This window comes from Crocuta crocuta, unplaced genomic scaffold (genome assembly GCF_008692635.1).
Source record: "Crocuta crocuta isolate KB4526 unplaced genomic scaffold, BGI_CrCroc_1.0 scaffold179, whole genome shotgun sequence".
NCBI lineage: Eukaryota > Metazoa > Chordata > Mammalia > Carnivora > Hyaenidae > Crocuta > Crocuta crocuta.
The window spans coordinates 1,691,896-1,709,997 of record NW_027551568.1 but is presented as its reverse complement, the minus strand read 5'-3'; the positions used below and the strand labels follow the sequence as shown (position 1 = coordinate 1,709,997).

Genomic DNA, 18,102 nt, shown 5'->3' with positions numbered 1-18,102 from the left:
GTGCAACCGGCACAGCTACGGGGGGGTCATGTACGGCAGCCACCAACCCGTCACTACGCCACACACAAGCCCCAACGTTTACCTTTTGAAATACTCCACCTCCCTCTCCGTCTCGTCCATGTCCACGCTGTCTAGGTCAATATCTTTAGGCAGGAAGACATCATCTGGAAAACGAAAGAAACAAGGCAAGTCAGATTACAAGGGAAGAAATCATGTGGCTTTACTCGACTCAATTTTAACAGCTTCGCAAACTGAAAATTTTCTCTAACGTGAGATTTCACAAACAGCCAAAAGCAGAGGCCTCTCGTGTGCTTGTGAACACTCAGGTCCAGCCTGGACATCACGGGACTCACGTTTGCCGAGCAAAGCAACTGTGGCTTCAGGTCCCACCGGAAGAGGCCCGCTTGCTGGTACCTGATCCCCACAGGACCATCTTTAACTGGCGAGTCTCCGTGATGGGACAGCCCTTCAAAAGATTCTCGGAGACATAAGTGCTTGTGAGCCCAGAGGCTGCCCTCGGTCCCTGAGGGCGGTGGGGGGGCCGAGGCGCACCAGTGAGGCCAGAGGGAGCTCGAAGGGGAGAAGAACGCTGTCCCTCGCAAGAGCCCCTCACAGTAAGAGGACACAACTGTACCCCAGTCCCAGGCATCAGCCTCTATGGGAAGATGGCTCCCTGGCATTCGGTTTATACACACATCATCTCAGAGACGTCATCAAAAACTTTTCAGGCTGTTCCAATAAAAAAGCAAGGCTGTATTTCACGGTGCAGTTAAATCCCATTTGAAAACAGGATAGCAAGGAGACCAACGATTCGGATTATTCCATCTCCTAGAATCTCAGCAAGCTTGAGCATTGCAGAAAACTCTTGCTTCTGCTCTGCCCGCCCCGTCTGGTACCTGTGGGATGCCAGCCACCTCCTGGGCCCTGTCTGAGCCTCGTGCGAGGACTGGCAGCGCAGGCACGACAGCCAGCCCCATCAGAGAAGGTGCAGAGGGTCCACTTGCCCGCAGACTTTGGCGTGGGATAGTTTTGTGTAATCTTTAAGAAACAGAGACACACCTTCCCTGTCACGGGGGCACGCCCGCCGCAGCACAAACCGGTGTGGGCAGCCAGCGCGAGCTCACAGGAACGGCAGTGAGAGCTTCCCTGCTGGGACGGCGTGAGCACAGCCCCCACCTCCGCCAGCACCCAGGCCTTCCGACTCTCGGCTTTCCTCCTCCGCACCTCCCCCATCCCTCCTTCCACCTGGATCCCACCTGGACACCACCAAACCTCCACCCCTGCCCCAGACCGCTTTCCTGAGTTCCCCATTCATAAAGCTACCTCCTCCATACACGCACCTTCGGGCACCTGACCCCCCAGAACAGGCAACAGGCAGCGTGTCCCGCATGCTCTGTGCGAGCCTGCTCCTTTTCCGACAGTGATCCTCCCACCCCCCCTTACCCCTACGCCACCCCTTCTACTTGCTGGGCAAGTCCCCTGCGAACAGTCAGGGGCGCCCCCATCTCCACCCGCTGCGGCTGCTCCCGAGCTGGCCCTCACCGCCCCGCCCACCCGCACAACTCGCCAGTCGCAGCTGCCTTGCCTCCACAGCCCAGCCCGTCCCTCTCCAGCACAAAGACCGCTCCGACCGGGCCTCTGTCTGGACATCCAGAAGACCCCGTGTGGCTGCCAACTCAGCTCGCGGAGGCCCTGTTCGAGGAAACACCGATGTGCGAGGAAGGGCAAGATGGGGCAGGTGCTTTTTTTTAAGTAGGCTTCACGCCCAGTGCAGAGCCCAACACGGGGCATGAACTCATGACCCTGAGATCAAGACCTGAGCTGGGATCAAGAGTGGGACACTCAGCTGAGCCACCCGGGCGCCCCAGGGGTGTTTACAGATGTAATGGAAGTGAAGTCTAAGAGAGCAACAATCTCTAAGCAATTGTCCCTCCATTAACAGTTCTAGAAGCCAAACACCACAAAAGCAAACAACAGATACATCTGCTGGAAAAGGTGTCTTAATAAGGCAATTGCTTTCTTTCTTTTTTTTTTTTAGTGTTTATTTCATTTGAGAGAAAGAGAGTGCACTCGCAAGCAGGGGGAGGGGCAGAGAGAGAGAGAAGAGAGAGGGAATCCCAAGTCTGGTTAACAGCGCAAAGCCCAATTAGGGGGCTTGATCTCAGGAACCATGAGACTGACTTGAGTCAAAATCAAGAGCCGAATGCTTAACCAACGGTGCCGCCCAGGTACTCCAATAAAGCAAGTTTCTAACACTCTTTTCTTCTGATTGCAACTAATAATCAGTATTGAACATCTCGGCATAAGGGAAAAAAGGGAACCATAACCAGATTCAGCACCATGGAGATATTTTTCATAACAAAAAGTTGTATGAATCAGAGTGGAAAGTGTGACCCAAGTATTTCATATCCAGCCGGGCTGTCTGTTCATCATTAAGACTGCAAGAAACATTTTGCTTTGCCAAAGCTCAGAGAATTCTGTGCCCCTGACCTATACTTGAGGACCTGAGCCCAAGGGCAAGCTTCACCCGACCAGAAGAGGACTGGGAAAAACCACAGGAGGCCCAGCACAAGCAGGGAACTAGTCAGCTGTGGACCTACGAACACTGGCACGGCCGAAGTAGCGCGGCTGAAACCCGGGAAGAGAAGGGACTGAGGACTGGAAAGAACGGGATCAGCTCACAGACTGCTGCCCCGGCAGTAAGTGGGTGTCGGAGGGCCTCCCGTGGGGCCAGCGGTGGAAGGTAAGCAAGGAAACCAAGGACGGGGCGCTAGACGTGCAAGTGCGGAGGGATGCGCTCAGACAAGACTCTGCCAAGTTTCCCGAACACCAATGGTTTTTTAAAATAAAAGCTAACACAACACATCACATAGAAAATGAAACAGTGAGCATAAAATACACAGGGTAACTGAGACAAAGCACGGAATCACAATACACAGGAATGGGCTTAAACCCGCCTGTAGATAAGATTTTCCATTTGGCTCACAAAGCGAGACTCAGATTTGGGCTGTCTGAAATCGGAGGATGAGGCAGCTCTAGGTGAGTCAGAAAGGGGTTAGCACTGAGGGCTCCTGCCAGGTGAGCGGAGACCGAGAGAAAAGGGGCAACGATCACCATCCTGAATAAAGTGGAATTCAAGCCAAAAGCACAGAAACACAACGAAAGGACATTTTTTAGTACTAAAAACCACAATTCACGAAGAAGGTATCATAGTTAGGAATGTGTACCAAATAACACAAATGCCACGTTTCTAAGGCAAAACTACCAGAGATACAACACAGAAGCTCATTCATGATAAACAAGAGGGCGGGGCCGGAGCACAAAACACAGGCAGAGGACGCAGAGGGCCGACCCGACTGCAGCTCATCGGCCCCTGATGCGCACAGACTCCATTTCCACCAGGTAACAGAAAAAACACACTTTTCTCTCAAGTGTATATGGGACAGTTACAAAAGCTGGTCACAAAATATCTGTAAATTCCACAAAGCAGAAATATTACAAACAACATACTCTGATCACAATGCAGAAAACCTAGAAATTATTAACATAAAAAATTGCTCTCCCACCAGAAACCTCAAGGCCCCCTATTACACTACTAATGAATGGAGGATAAAAACAAAGAAATACTGAATTTCTGTAAAAAAAAAAAAAAACAAAAACCCAATGAAAACATTATCAGACTATGAGATATATTTAAAGGAATGATCAGAGAAAAATCTGAAGTGCTATAAATACTCTGATCAATAAAAATGGCGGAATGAAAACAAATGAACTAAATTCCCAAATCAAAAAGTGAGAAAATAAACAAGGAAATAAAAGAAAGCACGGGAAGAAAATAAAGATAAAAGGCTGAAATTGATGAGATATTAGAAAGAACAGTAAACCTATTTAATAAATCAAGAGCCTGGTTAAAAAAAATAACAAAACAGACAAACTATTTTTTTTTTAAGTAGGCTCCACACCCAGCGTGGGCCTTGAATTCAACGGCCCTGACTAAGAGCAAGAGTCACATGCTCTACCGACTGAACTAGCCATGTACCCCCCAAATAGATAAACTATTAACTAACTGAATGAAACACACTGGGGAGAAAGCACAAATAATAATGAGGAAAATAGCCACTGAAAATAAATTTTTTACAAAAAGGTACTTTGCCCACATCTATGTAAATAAGTTGGAAAACCTAGTTGAGGAAAATAATTTACTGTGTAAATATAGTTTACTAAAATTAATCTCATTAGTAACAGAAATACCAAATAAACTGATTTCCATTTCTATCGTTCTCAGGAAAGACACAAAATTATCAAGGAACTAGTCCACAAAAAAGCACCAGGCCCAAAGGGCTGCACAGGAGATTTCTCTCAAAACCTGAAAGCTTTGATAGTCCCAAATGCAGGGCGAATTGTTTAGAAAACTGAAAATGAAAAACAAACGAGAAACCCGAATTCTTTACACTTCTTTTTGAAATAGGATATTAATAGCCAAAGCTACTATAGGCAGTAGGAAAAAAAGAAGTTACAGACCCATATCTCTTATCAATATTGGTATGAAAATGCTAACTAAAATAATAGCAAACAAAACCCTAAATCAAAGAATACAATACACTACAAGCAAGTGGACTTCATCCCAGGAATCCGAGCCTGCTTCAACATTAGGAAATCTTAAAAATAGGTCAAATTAAGTTTAGTAATACATATTCCATTCAATTAAATAGAGTCAAAAGATGATCATTTCCACATGAATCAGTACAAAAATTACATTGTGATATTTTATATTTATACTCTTTTCTTTCATACAAGCTTTTCAAAATCCAGCATATGCTTGCACTACAACACCTTCCATTTGGAGCAGCCACAGCCCCCGTGCTCAGTGGCTCACGAACCTAAAGCGCAGAGTGGGAAGACCTCATGGTGGCGAGTCCCATAGTGACATTACAAACAAGGAAGATAAAACACTTAGTGGGCAAGAAGCTCCATAAGAAATGTGGAAAACCTAGGAGAGAAAATTTAAAGCATTCCTAAAAGTGCACTGAACAAGTGAGAAGCACTCCTGTATCTGGAAGGACAATCAGTATCATAAAGGTGCCAATTCTCCCCAAACCCATGAATACATTTAATGCAACTCCAACAGAGACAGCAACACAGCTTTTGTTTACGGCTCCCGCACACGGAGCACAGGGGAAGCAACAGCCGGGAAACAGCTACGAGGAGAGGCCTCGCGGACACACACAGGCCCGCAACTTGCTCGCTCAGCGCAGCGAACGGCGCGTGACAAAGCAGAGGAAGAGAAGTCCTGGAGTAGAAATTCAGTGTGGGACAAAGGAAACGTCCTGAATCACTGGGGCAGGATGCATTATTATTTTTTTTATTTAAAAAAAGAATTTTTTTTAATGTTTATTTTAGAGACAGAGACAGAGCACAAGTGGGGGAGGGGCAGAGAGAGGGAGACACAGAATCCGAAGCAGCTCCAGGCTCCGAGCTGTCAGCACAGAGCCAGATGAAGGGACTGAACCCATGAACCATGAGATCATAACCTGAGCCGAAGTCGGACGCTTCACCGACTGAGCCCCCAGGTGCCCCAGGCAGAGTTTTTAATGCCTGGTGCTGGGCCAGCGCGCTCACCATGTAAAGAGAGAGAATACTGGACCCATGCCTCACAGGCTACACAAGAACAAACTCCAAATTTACCAGGGGCCACATGAAGAAGGTGGACCACACGAATACTCCACGGCACTGGCACACTCCGCTTCCACCTTCGTGTCAAAGGGACACTTTCTGACAGTTACTTAAAACCCAGAGGCAAGAGAAAATCAATGAAATGACTATATAAAAGTGACAGAGAGAACCTCCACATGGCTGCAGACGGCCCGCGCACTGGGAATACATACGCGTCTGCAGCATGTAACACGGTTAAAAGGCTCATATCCGTAACCCGTGAAAAACTCTTAAAAATGGAAGACCGAAAACCTAATTAAAAAGTGAGAAAAAAATATGAATAGAAAATTCACAAGAAAGAGACAAACAGCTCTTAAAAATATGACCTTACTGTAATTAGAGAAAAATGGAAATGAAAACCCCACAGAGGACGGACTCAATGCTCTGCCTTGAGGAGTAAGGCCTATAATTAGGTCATGGTATTGTATTAGTGTTAATCTCTTAATTTTGATAACTATTGTGATTTTGGAAGAAGTATCCTTGTTTCGAGGAAATACACAGTGAGTTATTTAAGTGTATAAAGGAGCTTCATGTTTGCAATTACTCTCCTTTGGTTCAGAACGACAGAAGAGGGAAAAAGAAAGATAAAGCCAATGTGGGAACGCACTGATTCTGGGAACCGCGGGGAAGAGGAATTCTCTGTCCATCTAGAATTATTTCAAACACGCTAAAGCGAACAGTGGCTGCTGTCTCGCACTGCTGTGACGAAGCCACAAGCAGCACAAAGCCAGGAGGGACAGGCCCGCACCCTGGACGGGGGCACCGGCCACACCCCCCTCTGCTCCATATTTACCGTATTTACCGATTGAGCTGCTGACTCGGTCTCCTTTCTTCTTCCTGTTTTTCTTGCTCTTGCCCTTGGGCTGAGGAGAGTCTGCAGGCACCGGCTTGCTGTCCTGAGGGTGCTCGCTGGGGGAGGCGGGCTCCTGGGGGGCCAGATTCAACCTTTCCTCCTTGACGTGGTTCAGCTGCTTCTTGTTATTGTTGTTGCTGTTGACTTTCCGCTCCTCCCTTTTCTGCTCTGCCAGCGAAGTGAGGTCCAGGACTTTTGCCTTCGACTCTGTCTGGGGCCGGGGTCTGGGCTGGCTCTCGGAGGCCCGGGGGGGCTCGGCCGGCTTCCTGGCCGGCTCGCCGCTGGCCTTACTGGTCTGCTTGAGCTTCTGCTTGCCGCTGCTCTCCTTGTGGTGCTGCATTATGTCCAGGAGAAAAGACAGCGGCTCCTGCTGCTTCCCGCTGACCTCCTTCGGGAGGAGGAGCTTGGAGTCTCTGGCGTCCACGGGCTCGGCGGCATCCCCGTCGGCCCCCGGCTCCGGCCCGGGCTCTGAGTGGTCCCCGTGTCTGGAAGGGGAGTGAGGTGAGGTCTCTGGCTCTTCCATTGGCTCTAGTGAGCCGTTGTGCATGTTTTCAGAGTTAGGTACAGACTCTGCCGCTGCCTGGAAGTTTCTAGCAAGCATGTCCAGCTTGGGACAGTCTTTACTTGGCCTCTCCTTCTTCTTCTTTTTCACAGCCCTCAGCTTCTGAAGCTCCTGGAGCCGCTGAAACTCCTCCTCCTCCTCCTGCTGCCGCTGCTCCTCCCGGAGGTGCAGGTGGCCCCGGGCCCGGGCCTCCGCCTCCAGGCGTGCCTTCTCCTCCAGCTGCCGTGTGAAAAGAGGCAACGTAAGACAACAGCAAGTGTTCTGAAGGTGAGGACGCACAGAAAATAATCAACTTTAAAAACAATTCATTTAGTAAGAACATAAACTCCAAAAGGGGATATATGATAAACCCAAAGCTTAAGACACGCCCACCCCAAATTATCTTCCTCTCGGGAATTATGAGATTTAATCTTTCGACCCAGGTATGTACACTTATTACTTTACTGGTGGTGGCGGCGGCGGGAGCCACTTAGCGAACAATTCCTTTCGGCCTCTGAGCTCGTGGCTCGGCACTTCTGTACGGCAGGTCAAGGCAGCTGCGGTGCCCCTGCGCTGGGCCGGCCTCCCGCCGGTGCGTGACGTCTGGACACAACCGGCCCGAACATCAATCCCATGGCGATTTAACAGTTAACGGCCACACACATGCCACCAGAGCGCTGGGCACACGCACCCCAGCAGGCGAGGCCGATGCGTCCACGTGCACAGCAACAGGACACGTAAGAAGTGCCCACCCTGGCAGATAAACCTATTTTCCCCAGTATCACAGGGCCAACGGCACGCTAACAGACGCCACGCCACACGGCACACAGAGGCTGGCAACTCCTGCCTTCCCTTGGCACCACGGTAATCTTCATGCCCAGCGAAGACCGTGCTTCGCTGGGGATACACGGTCCAGGAGCCTCGGTGGGAACCCTTCCTTCTGCCCCGACAACACGCGGAGGCCGTGAAGAGTGGGAAGCGCGGCTCTGCATCCTTGGGCCCCGGTAACCAACTCTGGCAATCATCAGACGTCCTTCCAGTTTTAAATGATTTTTCACAACATCTCAGTAGGCAATATTTATAAGAGACAATTTACTTGTCATTTTGAAAAACTTAAATATAAAATACAAAGTTATGTTAAAAATTTAACAGGTTAAAAAAACTTTTAATGACAACTCAGATAAAAGTTATTTAAAATCCTTGTTCCATCTGTTAAAAGAGAAGCCTTGGAGACGGCAGGCAGCTCCTGAGTGGGCCCTGTGGGTGCTACTTTGGACAGGGGTGCCAGTGTCCAGGAGTAGAGCACCCCCCCACAGCAGGTCGGGGGTAAATCTGCCACAAGACAGAACCTACAGGAACTCACAGCCAGGTACGTGGTGCCTTCAACAACCAGCCCGTCAGCCAGACGCGAAGCCGATCTGTGAGCCACTCTAGAAGCCGGCGTGCTGGGCACAGAGCACACGGGCTGAGTGGGCCCTGACGGAACGCTCCTAATGGAGAACACGTCTCACCGTCCCGCTCCAGCGGGGCTCGGCAGACCCTGGGCTCCCTGGGTGCAGGGCAGGCTGCTCCTCAGAGCCGCTGGGTTCAACCTCGCCTGGGGCCACGGGGTCACGGGGCCACAGCGCCAGCAGGGCTCCTGCTGGGCGGCCCACTGTGGCACACTCGGGAATGTTCCCACTGGGTCTGTGCGGGATGTCGCCTCTTCCTGAAGCCGCCCACCGTGCGGTCAGAGCCCTGGCCCTTCCCGGTTCCCTCTGCACAGCCCGGATCTGCCTGCTGCGGTCTGGCTCTGTAGGCGGCTCCGACCAGGAAGGCCACGGCAGGGGCCTGGGTGCTGAGACACACGGAAGGGCAGGCGCGGGCCGTCCCCTCGCTGGTAGCACTAACACAAAGTGCTGGCCGACAGCCTCCGCGTGCTGCACCCTCCACTGGCCCAACCCATCTAGTCACGGCAGACATCTGCTTTCGTGACAGCCCATGCCCACGGTGAGGTGCCCCGGGCTACCCACAATGGGGGTCCATCCCGCTCTTTCATCTGGGGTCCCCACGGCGCGTGCCAGCCCTCTTCTGTGATGGCTCTGCCTGACTGTCCTTTGCCAGCTGGGGGACGAGGAGTGGGGGGATGGGAGGAGCACTCAGACCAGGTCCCGAGGATGTCGCTGTGCCAAGGGCCTGTCCCTGCCTCGTGTCGAAGGAACTTTACCTGCAGTCTCCCAAAGCCCACTGCCGACCCCCTTTCACTCCAAGCCAGGGGCTCCCTTCCTCCACCTCCCTGGGAAGGAAGGCTCTTCCAAAGACAAAGGCCCTCACTGGACTCGGAGATCCAAAGGCTTCTTTTAGATCCATTAACAAACTCATGACAGGGGCGCCTGGGTGGCTTAGTCGGTTAAGCGTCCAACTTCAGTTCAGGTCATGATCTCGGGTTCGTGGGTTCGAGCCCCACGTCGGGCTCTGTGCTGACAGCTCCGAGCCTGGAGCTGCTTCAGATTCTGTGTCTCCCTCTCTCTCTGCCCCTCCCTTGTTTGCTCTCTGTCTCTCAAAATAAAATAAAGCCATAAAAAAACAACAAGAACAACAACAACAAAAAAAAACCATGACAGAAAGGGCGAAGCCGTGTCCTGAAAATACAACATGGGGTGTCTGCCCGGCTCCAGCCCCGGCCAGAGACACACAGACCGTCAGGGGCCCCGAGGCCCGCCCCACCCTCACCCCAGGGCAGCGCTGTGCGGCGTGCTCACCTTTCTCTGCTTGTGCCTGGCGCGCTTGGCGGCCCGGGTGCTGCTCACCGGCTTGGTCTCGGAGCTGTTGATGAACTGCAGCAGGTCCTCCACCCTGCGATGGTCGACCACACTCTCCCTCTCGGAGAGCTGGTCTGCTTTCTTAGGCTGCTCCTCCTTCCTCTTGGTCAGCCGCAAACGAAGCTTCTCCCTCATTTCTGCATAATTTCTACTTGTTGGTGCAGCCGGAGGCTAAGGCGATAAAATGAGAATGTAACTCAATTAAGCTTCACGTTTTAAGCATTCTGAATACTACCAATTCCAGAACATATCCCTAAAAATGAACTTTTTATTTGTCAGGTAATAAATGTTCATTGTGAAAAATAAGGTAAGTGGCAGCAAAACAGAAAAGCTCCCACAGAGTTACCCCAAGAGAAGTCCTGGCACGGACACATCAACCTTCACACATTCTTGAAAGATACGGAAAAGCGGGACCAACTATGTACACGGACCCATATTTTTAAGCCAAAAAAGGAAAAAAACCCACATATACAGATTAATGTACTTCCTGTAGGATACAGTGATTATCTTTTCAAGTCAATAAATGTGTTTATACAATCTCTTCATCCATTTGTAGGTTTGTTTAGCGTCCAAAGGCAAACAGAAAATCGCCCTCCACCCCACTGCCAGAATTGCTTCCTAACAGTAAACACACGTGTGCCTGCTGAGCAAACGCAGACAGAACACGAGGAGAAAAAGAGCAAAACACCAGCCGCTGCTTTTCCTCCCAGCCTCCCCCGGAGGCACCACGGCTGGCATCTGCTCGTAGAGACAGACCGTTCTGGAAGGAGGCGTAAGTGTGTATGTGCATCAACACCCCCTGGGTTCCGGCAACAGGCATCCCACGTGCACACCGCGCACAGCGAGCACCCACCGCACGGCTGTGCACCGTCGGGGCCCAACGGCTCCACGGCCGGCTGTTCAGGAGGCCCCGAGCTCATCAATTGTTTTAAAATCACAAACATGCAAAAACGCAGTAACCCGCACACAGAGCTCCGGCGTCTTCATCGCCTCCTCAGGGCGAGCACAAGCTAGAGGGCGAGCCGTCCTCGCTTCCGCGGCACTTACCCCGCCGTGCCCGAAGAACTCACAGTAGCAGCAGTCACAGTACTTGCCCTCCTTCTGGTTGGTGGAGGTGGAGGTGCTGGAGCTGTGCTCGGAGCAGCTGTCCTCGTCGGCACTCTCGTCCCCGTCGTCCTGCTGCGGGTCGTACACGCCGTTCTCGCAGCGGTGCCCCTCGCACTCGGGGTCGCTGCGAAACCACACACAGGCTGTTACCAGCCGCCACCCCAACAGGGAGCAGGGCGCAGGGGGTGGTGCGTGGCGGCCCAGACACCAGGAGCCACACAGGAAAGGCGGTGCGGGCAGGGGCCGGGGCTTGGAGGGCACACTCAGTCCCTCTCTCCGCTGCTTGCTGGGGCGGGGGTGGGGCTGTGCGGGGACGGTTCAACAGGCAAATTCAAACACAACTAAAATCATCTTTTCTGTTTTTAAGTAGACTCCATGCCCAGCACAGAGCCCAACCTGGGGCTTGAGCTCATGGCCCTGAGATCAAGACCTGAACTGAGATCAAGAGTCAGATGCTCAACTGAATGAGCCACCTGGGTGTTCCAAAATCATGTTTTTTTAAAAAAGCTGTTGTTTGGGGCGCCTGAGGGGCTCAGCTGGTTTAGTGTCTGACTTGGGCTCAGGTCATGATCTCACAGTTCGTGGGTTCGAGCCCCGCGTCGGGCTCTGTGCTGACAGCTCAGAGCCTGGAGCTGCTTCAGAGTCTGTGTCTCCCTCTCTCTCTGCCCCTCCCCTGCTCACGCTGTCTCTCTCTCTCTCAAAAATAGGCATTAAAATTTTTTTTTAAAAAAGCTGTTGTTTGTATTATTCTTCACTCAATGTCTAACAACTGAAAAAACACTCAGGCCCACCCAACCCATCTCCCCCGTGAAGCAGCCAGTGGCTAGATGGTGGTCTGTGCACGATCCCCGACGACCCCAGCCCTGAGGACTGCAGGTGGGACCAGTGTCCTCCCCTCGACCCACGGCCTCTGCGGGGCACGCCCCTGTCCCTCCTTCCCTGGGGAGATCGCCGGAGCGGGCCCCGGGCTCACCTGCAGACGCTGGGGGGGGCGCTGACGGAGCCGTCTGTGGTGGGGGGTGGGGGGGCGCCGGGAGNAGCGGCGCCAAGCCCGTGGGGCTGTTCCTCGGGGCAGCCGGCACCGCGTGTCTGTGGTCCTCCTTGTTGACGCCGTGGAACACCTCGCCTGCGTGTGGAGACGCAGAAGGGTCACCGACGACACTGCCCTGAGTTAGTTTCTCTTCGCGAAACCTTTCCTCAACCTCTTCGTGTGAAGGTGTTCAAAGCTCCATGGCGACCGTGAAGGCACAGTATGAAGACCCACATGCCCTCACCTGGTGCCCCACCGAGCGTGCTGTCACACATGCTGGGTGTTGAGCCACACATTTTGGTTTCACACGTGGAGGCTGCGTGTACCCTAAACACTACAGCATTAGCCACAGAGGACACGACACCTCACTGTGAGACCACGACAGAGACGCACTGTCCCCGTGACCTTCTCATTCTGTCTCCCGTGCCTGCCACTGGCCTCTGTAGCTTTCTCCCAACCCAGCCTCTTCCAAACTTTCCTCCTTTTGCCACACTGACATTTTCTGAGCGCCCAGCAGAATGGGCTTCCAGTGTCACGTCAGAGTTAGCGGACATACCCCAGGCAGGACTCCTGCAAAGGGCATGTTGGATCCTTCCCGTGTGACTGCACAAGGGGCCCCTAGCATCGGTCCGTGCCCTGACGGTGAGGTCCTCTCCGACCAGTGTGCAGGGGGGTGGTCTGCCAGATTCTTCTGGCAAGGGGCACCTGACCTTCCCTTGGTGATCTACCAGTCACCCGTGGGGGCTGCTCCCAGACGGTGGGGATACGACATTCCCCAAGCGACATCCACTGTTCGTAACGACCACCAAGGGCGCTCACCTGGACCGACGGTCACCCTGCAGGTTGCACGGTGGCTTTCTGTCTGTCGTGTCTACCACGGAGCAGCGACGAGCGTCTGTTGAAGAGCTACCTCACCCCCTCCCTTTTCTGAACACCCGGAAGATTCTTGACTGTACATGGTATAATCTAGCCCCCTATTCTTTCTGATGCTAGCGAGGGCCCTGTGAGCCGCTCCTACGTGTCTCTGAGCTCTGCGTCCGCTCCTACAGGTCTCTGAGCTCTGCGTCCAGCTCCCCTCTGCTTGTGCTCACACCGCGGCCTGGCCCGCAGCCCCATCAGCTCCCTCTCCACAAGCCTTCTGCTTTCAGAGGACAAATTCCTCCTCATGTTCAGAAAGCAGTGACCCCTCCCTCTCACAAAAGTACAGAGAAGAAAGGCAAGGTGCAGCACGGCCAGGAGGAAGGTGGGGGAGGGCAGCAACATTCAAATCAGACTTGCAGGGAAGTGCCCTGCCTGAGCGAGCACTTTGAGCACTTTCAGGTGCTACCGCCGCACCCCGGGCCTCTGGCCTCACCAAGGAAAAGGCAATTACAAAGTTGCTGGGCGGGCCTTACCTAGGGAGGGAGGCCTCTTGGATGACACTTTGAACTGGCTGTTGCTTGACTGCACGGTGGTGGCGGTGCAGGACACGGAGGAGGTGGCGGACGAAGTGGCCATCACGACTTTGTTCGCCTCCAGGAAGGCGTCTTGGAAATTGTACAAGCACTTCTGTTTGGCGGCACTTTTTTTCTCCTTGCTCTCCGACACGGCAGGCGCCTCGTCGCTGGGCGGAGGCGGAAGGGCTTCGGGTCTGGGTTCGGACAGTGCTGGCCCTAGCATGTCACCCCCTTCGGAGAAGAATGGGAGAGTTAAGTCTCCTAAGAAATATGTAGCCGACACCTACGGGACATCTGCTGACACAACGCCTAACACTGGGGCCGCTACAGAAGCTCGGGTCACACGGGGTGATGCTAGGCAACGAGCTTTTATCTAGGAAAATATGTATTGAGCACCTACTATGTGCCAATTCCTGTGCTAGGTGCTTTCCAAAAGTGATTTTACTTATGTCTTAAAGCTAGGTTCTGAGCTTGGTACTATTATTTCCACCCTAAAGATAGAGAAACTGAGGCTCAGAGAGGCTAAGCAACTTGCCCAAGGTCACACAGCTAGAAACCCTTCCCAAGCACAAATGTCAAGTCTAGCTTGCTTGTGGGAGCACGTGCAGGGCCGGGTGTGGGGCACCAGGGGCTCTAAGCACGTGAAGACAGAGACGCGGGCGCAGCCGGCCCCTCTCCCGGTGCGCCTTTCCCTATGACTGGAGTCGCAGCTGCAGCTCGGCAGCCGAGCGCTGGGAGGAAGGAGCTCGTGGGAGGGTCAGTATCAACACAGAAACAGAGAACAGGAACGCGAGTCACGGCATCCAAGTCGGCGGTGGCTCGCTGCAAGGCCCTTGCCACCACTGCCGGGGAACCGGGGGCCCAACACGGAGGCCTGGAGACGAGACACTGGGCAGTGCTGGGGGGCAGAGGCCCCGCGCCAGGGCGTGGCTGGCGGCAGGCGTGGGTGGCTGCAGCGGGACGGGGCCGAGGGGCCTCCCACTAGCGACAGAGGCGGGGGCCCGACTAGCCCAGGGCTTCTACTGGGGGACCGAGGCAACAGACGGCGATCCACCCAGCTCAGGCCACTTTAAACCTTTAAGAAAGTTTTAACAAGTTCCTTACCAGAAATTGTATCTGGCAAGAAAGTGCCAGGATTCCAGTTCTTATCATTCATCACTTCTGATCCCCAAAGACTTATAAATTTAGAACTATTCCACTCTGGAGTATTCCCAAAACAGCTTGGATAAATATGGTCTTGAAGAGATGCATTGAATACCTGATGCTTATTTGTGTGATTCTGAACAGGTGCTGGCGGTAAAGCCTACAAAAAAAAATGTTCTAATCACATATCAAAATTAATACTCTGTTTACCTGCGTAGTCACACTGCAAGCAGACAAACCATGACCGAAAGCCCTGTGGGGACGCGCTCGCCGTGGGCAGGCGTCTGGGCTCAACGCTGGTCGCAGAGTGCTCACTCGTTGCTGTCACGCCGTGCACGATCGGTCACGTGTGAACCAGGCACAGATTTTAAAAGCAACTGATGCCTCCGGGAATCTACCAAATAGACCTGAGATGGCTCAGCAGCGTACCGCGCCCCTCCCCTGGCACAGTCTCCGCGGGGCTCGCTCGCGTACGCACTGCTCCTGGGGCTCAGCCTCATCTGACATTTCCGGGTCACTGCTAAAAAGCCAACTTTGGAATCGCTAATGAAAAATGGTGAAAGTCTTAAACTACTGGCTCACACCTGGGCGAAGGGCAGGCACATCTGAGGAACTGGATTTCACGTGAGCCCGGAGGCACCCCCAGGCCCTGCCGGGGTGCAGAGGGCGTGTGGCTGGGTGCACGCATTTATCGAGCTACTAGTGGCTGACTGCTTCCTTCGCTCCCCCCACCACCCTCCTCCTCCTGTGCAGAGGCAGCCCCTGCATCTCCCACCCAGCCTCTTTCCAGGGCTTTCCCTCCCGACAGCCACAGTGAGCTTCTGAGAGCAAGGCACTCCCTGCTGGGGATGCGCCAATGTCTCCCCACTGCTCTTAAGATAAAACCGGAAGTCTGTAACAGAGCCTGGGCTATCCCTGTCCCTCCTGTTTACCAAGTCCCCGACACACAGGCCTTCCCGTGGTCCTCAAATCCAAGCTCCTCCTTGACCCTGAACTTTGCCTATGCTGCATCCAGGTTCTAGAACATCCTAACCTCAGCTCACAACCTCACTGACTTCCATTCATCCTCAGGCCTCAGCCTAAACATCCTTTCCTCAAAGAACTCGCCACCCAGCACCCAAGACCTAGGTGGGCCTTCCCAGGTAACACTCCTAAAATCCAGTTTTCCCGCTTAGTGCTTACCACAGCTACGACTCAAGACTCCCTTGTCGTCTGCGGGTTTAACATCTGCCCTCCCTCAGACGGGTCCTGCCCCATGTGGATGCCAGCACATAGCAGTCCCTCCCCAGGAGGCTGGGCAAAGCCCTCAGGGCCTGACTCGGGCAGAGGTTAGGAGGGAAGGGGCACGGCACGGGGACAGTCCACATCCACGGACAACTGCCCCACAGCCAGACAGGCTGCAGGAGCCAAAGCGGAGACATGTCTGCCTGGCCTCTGCCTGGAAGGGGAGAGGGCACCGCAGGAAGCAGTCAGGGTTCAAGAGAGGAGGCGGCAGTGGCAGTGGAGATGGAGAGGGGGGCTTCCCAGGCCGCCATCAGGACATTCGCTGCAGCTCTGGGAGCAGGAGCCGGAGACCACAGTTCCCGGAGGCGGTGGTCAGTGACACAGCTCAGCCCGATGGGTCTGGACTGGGTCTGGACGCCAGCTCTCCCTTTTACTAGCTGTGTGACCTCAGGCAAATTACTCAATCTTTTTGTGCTTTAGTTTCCTCATCTGTAATTTGGAAACACCTACCCCCGAGGGCTGTGGTTAAGAATTAAATTGGACAGTGGGTGTCAGTGTGCAGCACACAGATGGCTGAGGTGAACTGTCCCCAGTCCGTGAGACTGGTCCTTAGAGAGCAACGCTGCCCTGCCCCCCGCCACGTCGCCCATCCTGGGTGCCGAGAGGAAGTGGGGGTCACTCCGCTCAGGTGGCTCAGCACACTAGCTGGCCTTGAACGTGCTCAGGGAAGTGGAGGTGCAGGGTGAGAATGGAGTGGACACTCGGGCTATCAAATAGTACGGAACAGGGCTGGAGGCCTAATCTAGCTGCTCTGTCAGGGGAGCCCCACAGGCAAAGGGTGAGGAAACCAAGAAAGCTGTACTTCTACAGACCCATCTCCACAAAGGAGTGACAAACTACGAGCTGCTCTGCTGAGAAGGAATCGACGGGAAGGAGGCTTCTCAGTCCTGAAGACCTTCTGCTACAGGGCAGAGCCCCGACAGCGGAAGCCAGCTGGCTGTGAGAAGGCGCCGCCGGGCTGGCCGGGAGGGCAGCTCTGCACGGCCGCGGCACATACGGGCCCGGAAACTACTCGCTACTTCCCGAGACCCTCCTGATCCATGGCTTCGAGCTCACGGATTTCCCCTCGAGGGAGCCTGGCTGAGAGCCTCACGTGCCGCCCGCGTATGTCCAGAGAGCTTGTGCTCAGCCAGCGTCACCTCCTCTGCAGAACCAGCCCAGGGGCTCACCGGCAGCCCTCCCTCTGCAGGGCGACGGTCCCTCTGACCCGTCCTGTGAGGTGCGCCATGGCACGCTGAGGTTTGGACTGGATTATGTCTTTGTCTTTAGGTTATGAGATCCCGAAAACCAGGGACCGCCGCCCCGCTTCTGTTCTGCTAGCATGTAGCACAGGCCTGGCACATACTGGATGCTCAATGTGGGCTGCGCAGAGCGCAGCTTAGAGGGACACGGGAACTCAGTTGTGAAACTGAAAGAACTGCAAACCTAAGTTGGATTCAACCTACACGCTTCTTCAGAAGCCTGTTTACTCGGAACGGGAGGTCCAGCGTCCGTGAACGCGCTCCCACAGGACGGCCAAGCCTCCGCAGGCGTGCGTTTCCTTCAGGGAAAAACAGGCTTCTGTCCACTAGACCAACCGTGGGCCACGCCCGCACAAGTGCACCAGTGACTCAAGCACAAAGTTCGTCTCTCAGCATGTGGGTACTGCTGTCGAAGCAGAACACGGATTTGTTTCACTCTCTGTACAAATCCACACGCCTTCAATTAACAGAAGTTTTGAACTGGTCCTCACTATGACGCAAAACTGATTCACAGGAAAGTAAAATTTTTGCTTTAATTGAGAGCTCTGACAAACACACGTAACAGATGCCTTCGAAACCCCGGCGAGTCCCTGCAGGAGCCCGGAGGCCCAGCCCGTATCACACGCTCCCATCTCCACCCCAGATACCGCCAGCAGGGCTGCTGAGCATGGCCGGCCAGCGGCTCTGAAGCAAAATACGGATCAAAAGTCGCTGTAGGACCCCTGATGGTGATCTGTTTCTGTCCCTAGTTTCCAGATGGCTTTTTTCTCCCTCGAATTCCAATCTGACCTTAGACCTGCCCCATACCTGGTTTCATCAGCTTTGCAGTGGTTGTGCTGAAGTCACCCAGTGAGGGAGGAGACAGATGCACATGGCCCAGAGCCACATGGGAGCCCCCTTGCCAGGCTCCACTCATACTGAACTCACTGAGGGCTGGGATGTGGTGACCATTTT

General features: G+C 53.6%; 1 protein-coding gene across 1 annotated transcript in view; it reads right to left on the bottom strand.

The window, feature by feature from the left end:
• Positions 1–18,102, bottom strand: part of FAM193A (family with sequence similarity 193 member A) — a 65,465-nt gene that overhangs the window by 9,677 nt on the left and 37,686 nt on the right. Inside the window, exons 11-18 of the mRNA XM_077750419.1 lie at positions 14,585–14,783; positions 13,439–13,711; positions 11,996–12,140; positions 11,406–11,422; positions 10,955–11,286; positions 9,848–10,078; positions 6,515–7,346; positions 83–164 (exon numbers count right to left, since the gene is read on the bottom strand). Of these exons, the coding sequence (XP_077606545.1) occupies positions 83–164; positions 6,515–7,346; positions 9,848–10,078; positions 10,955–11,286; positions 11,406–11,422; positions 11,996–12,140; positions 13,439–13,711; positions 14,585–14,783 (2,111 nt within the window). The remainder of the gene's footprint in view (positions 1–82; positions 165–6,514; positions 7,347–9,847; positions 10,079–10,954; positions 11,287–11,405; positions 11,423–11,995; positions 12,141–13,438; positions 13,712–14,584; positions 14,784–18,102) is intronic.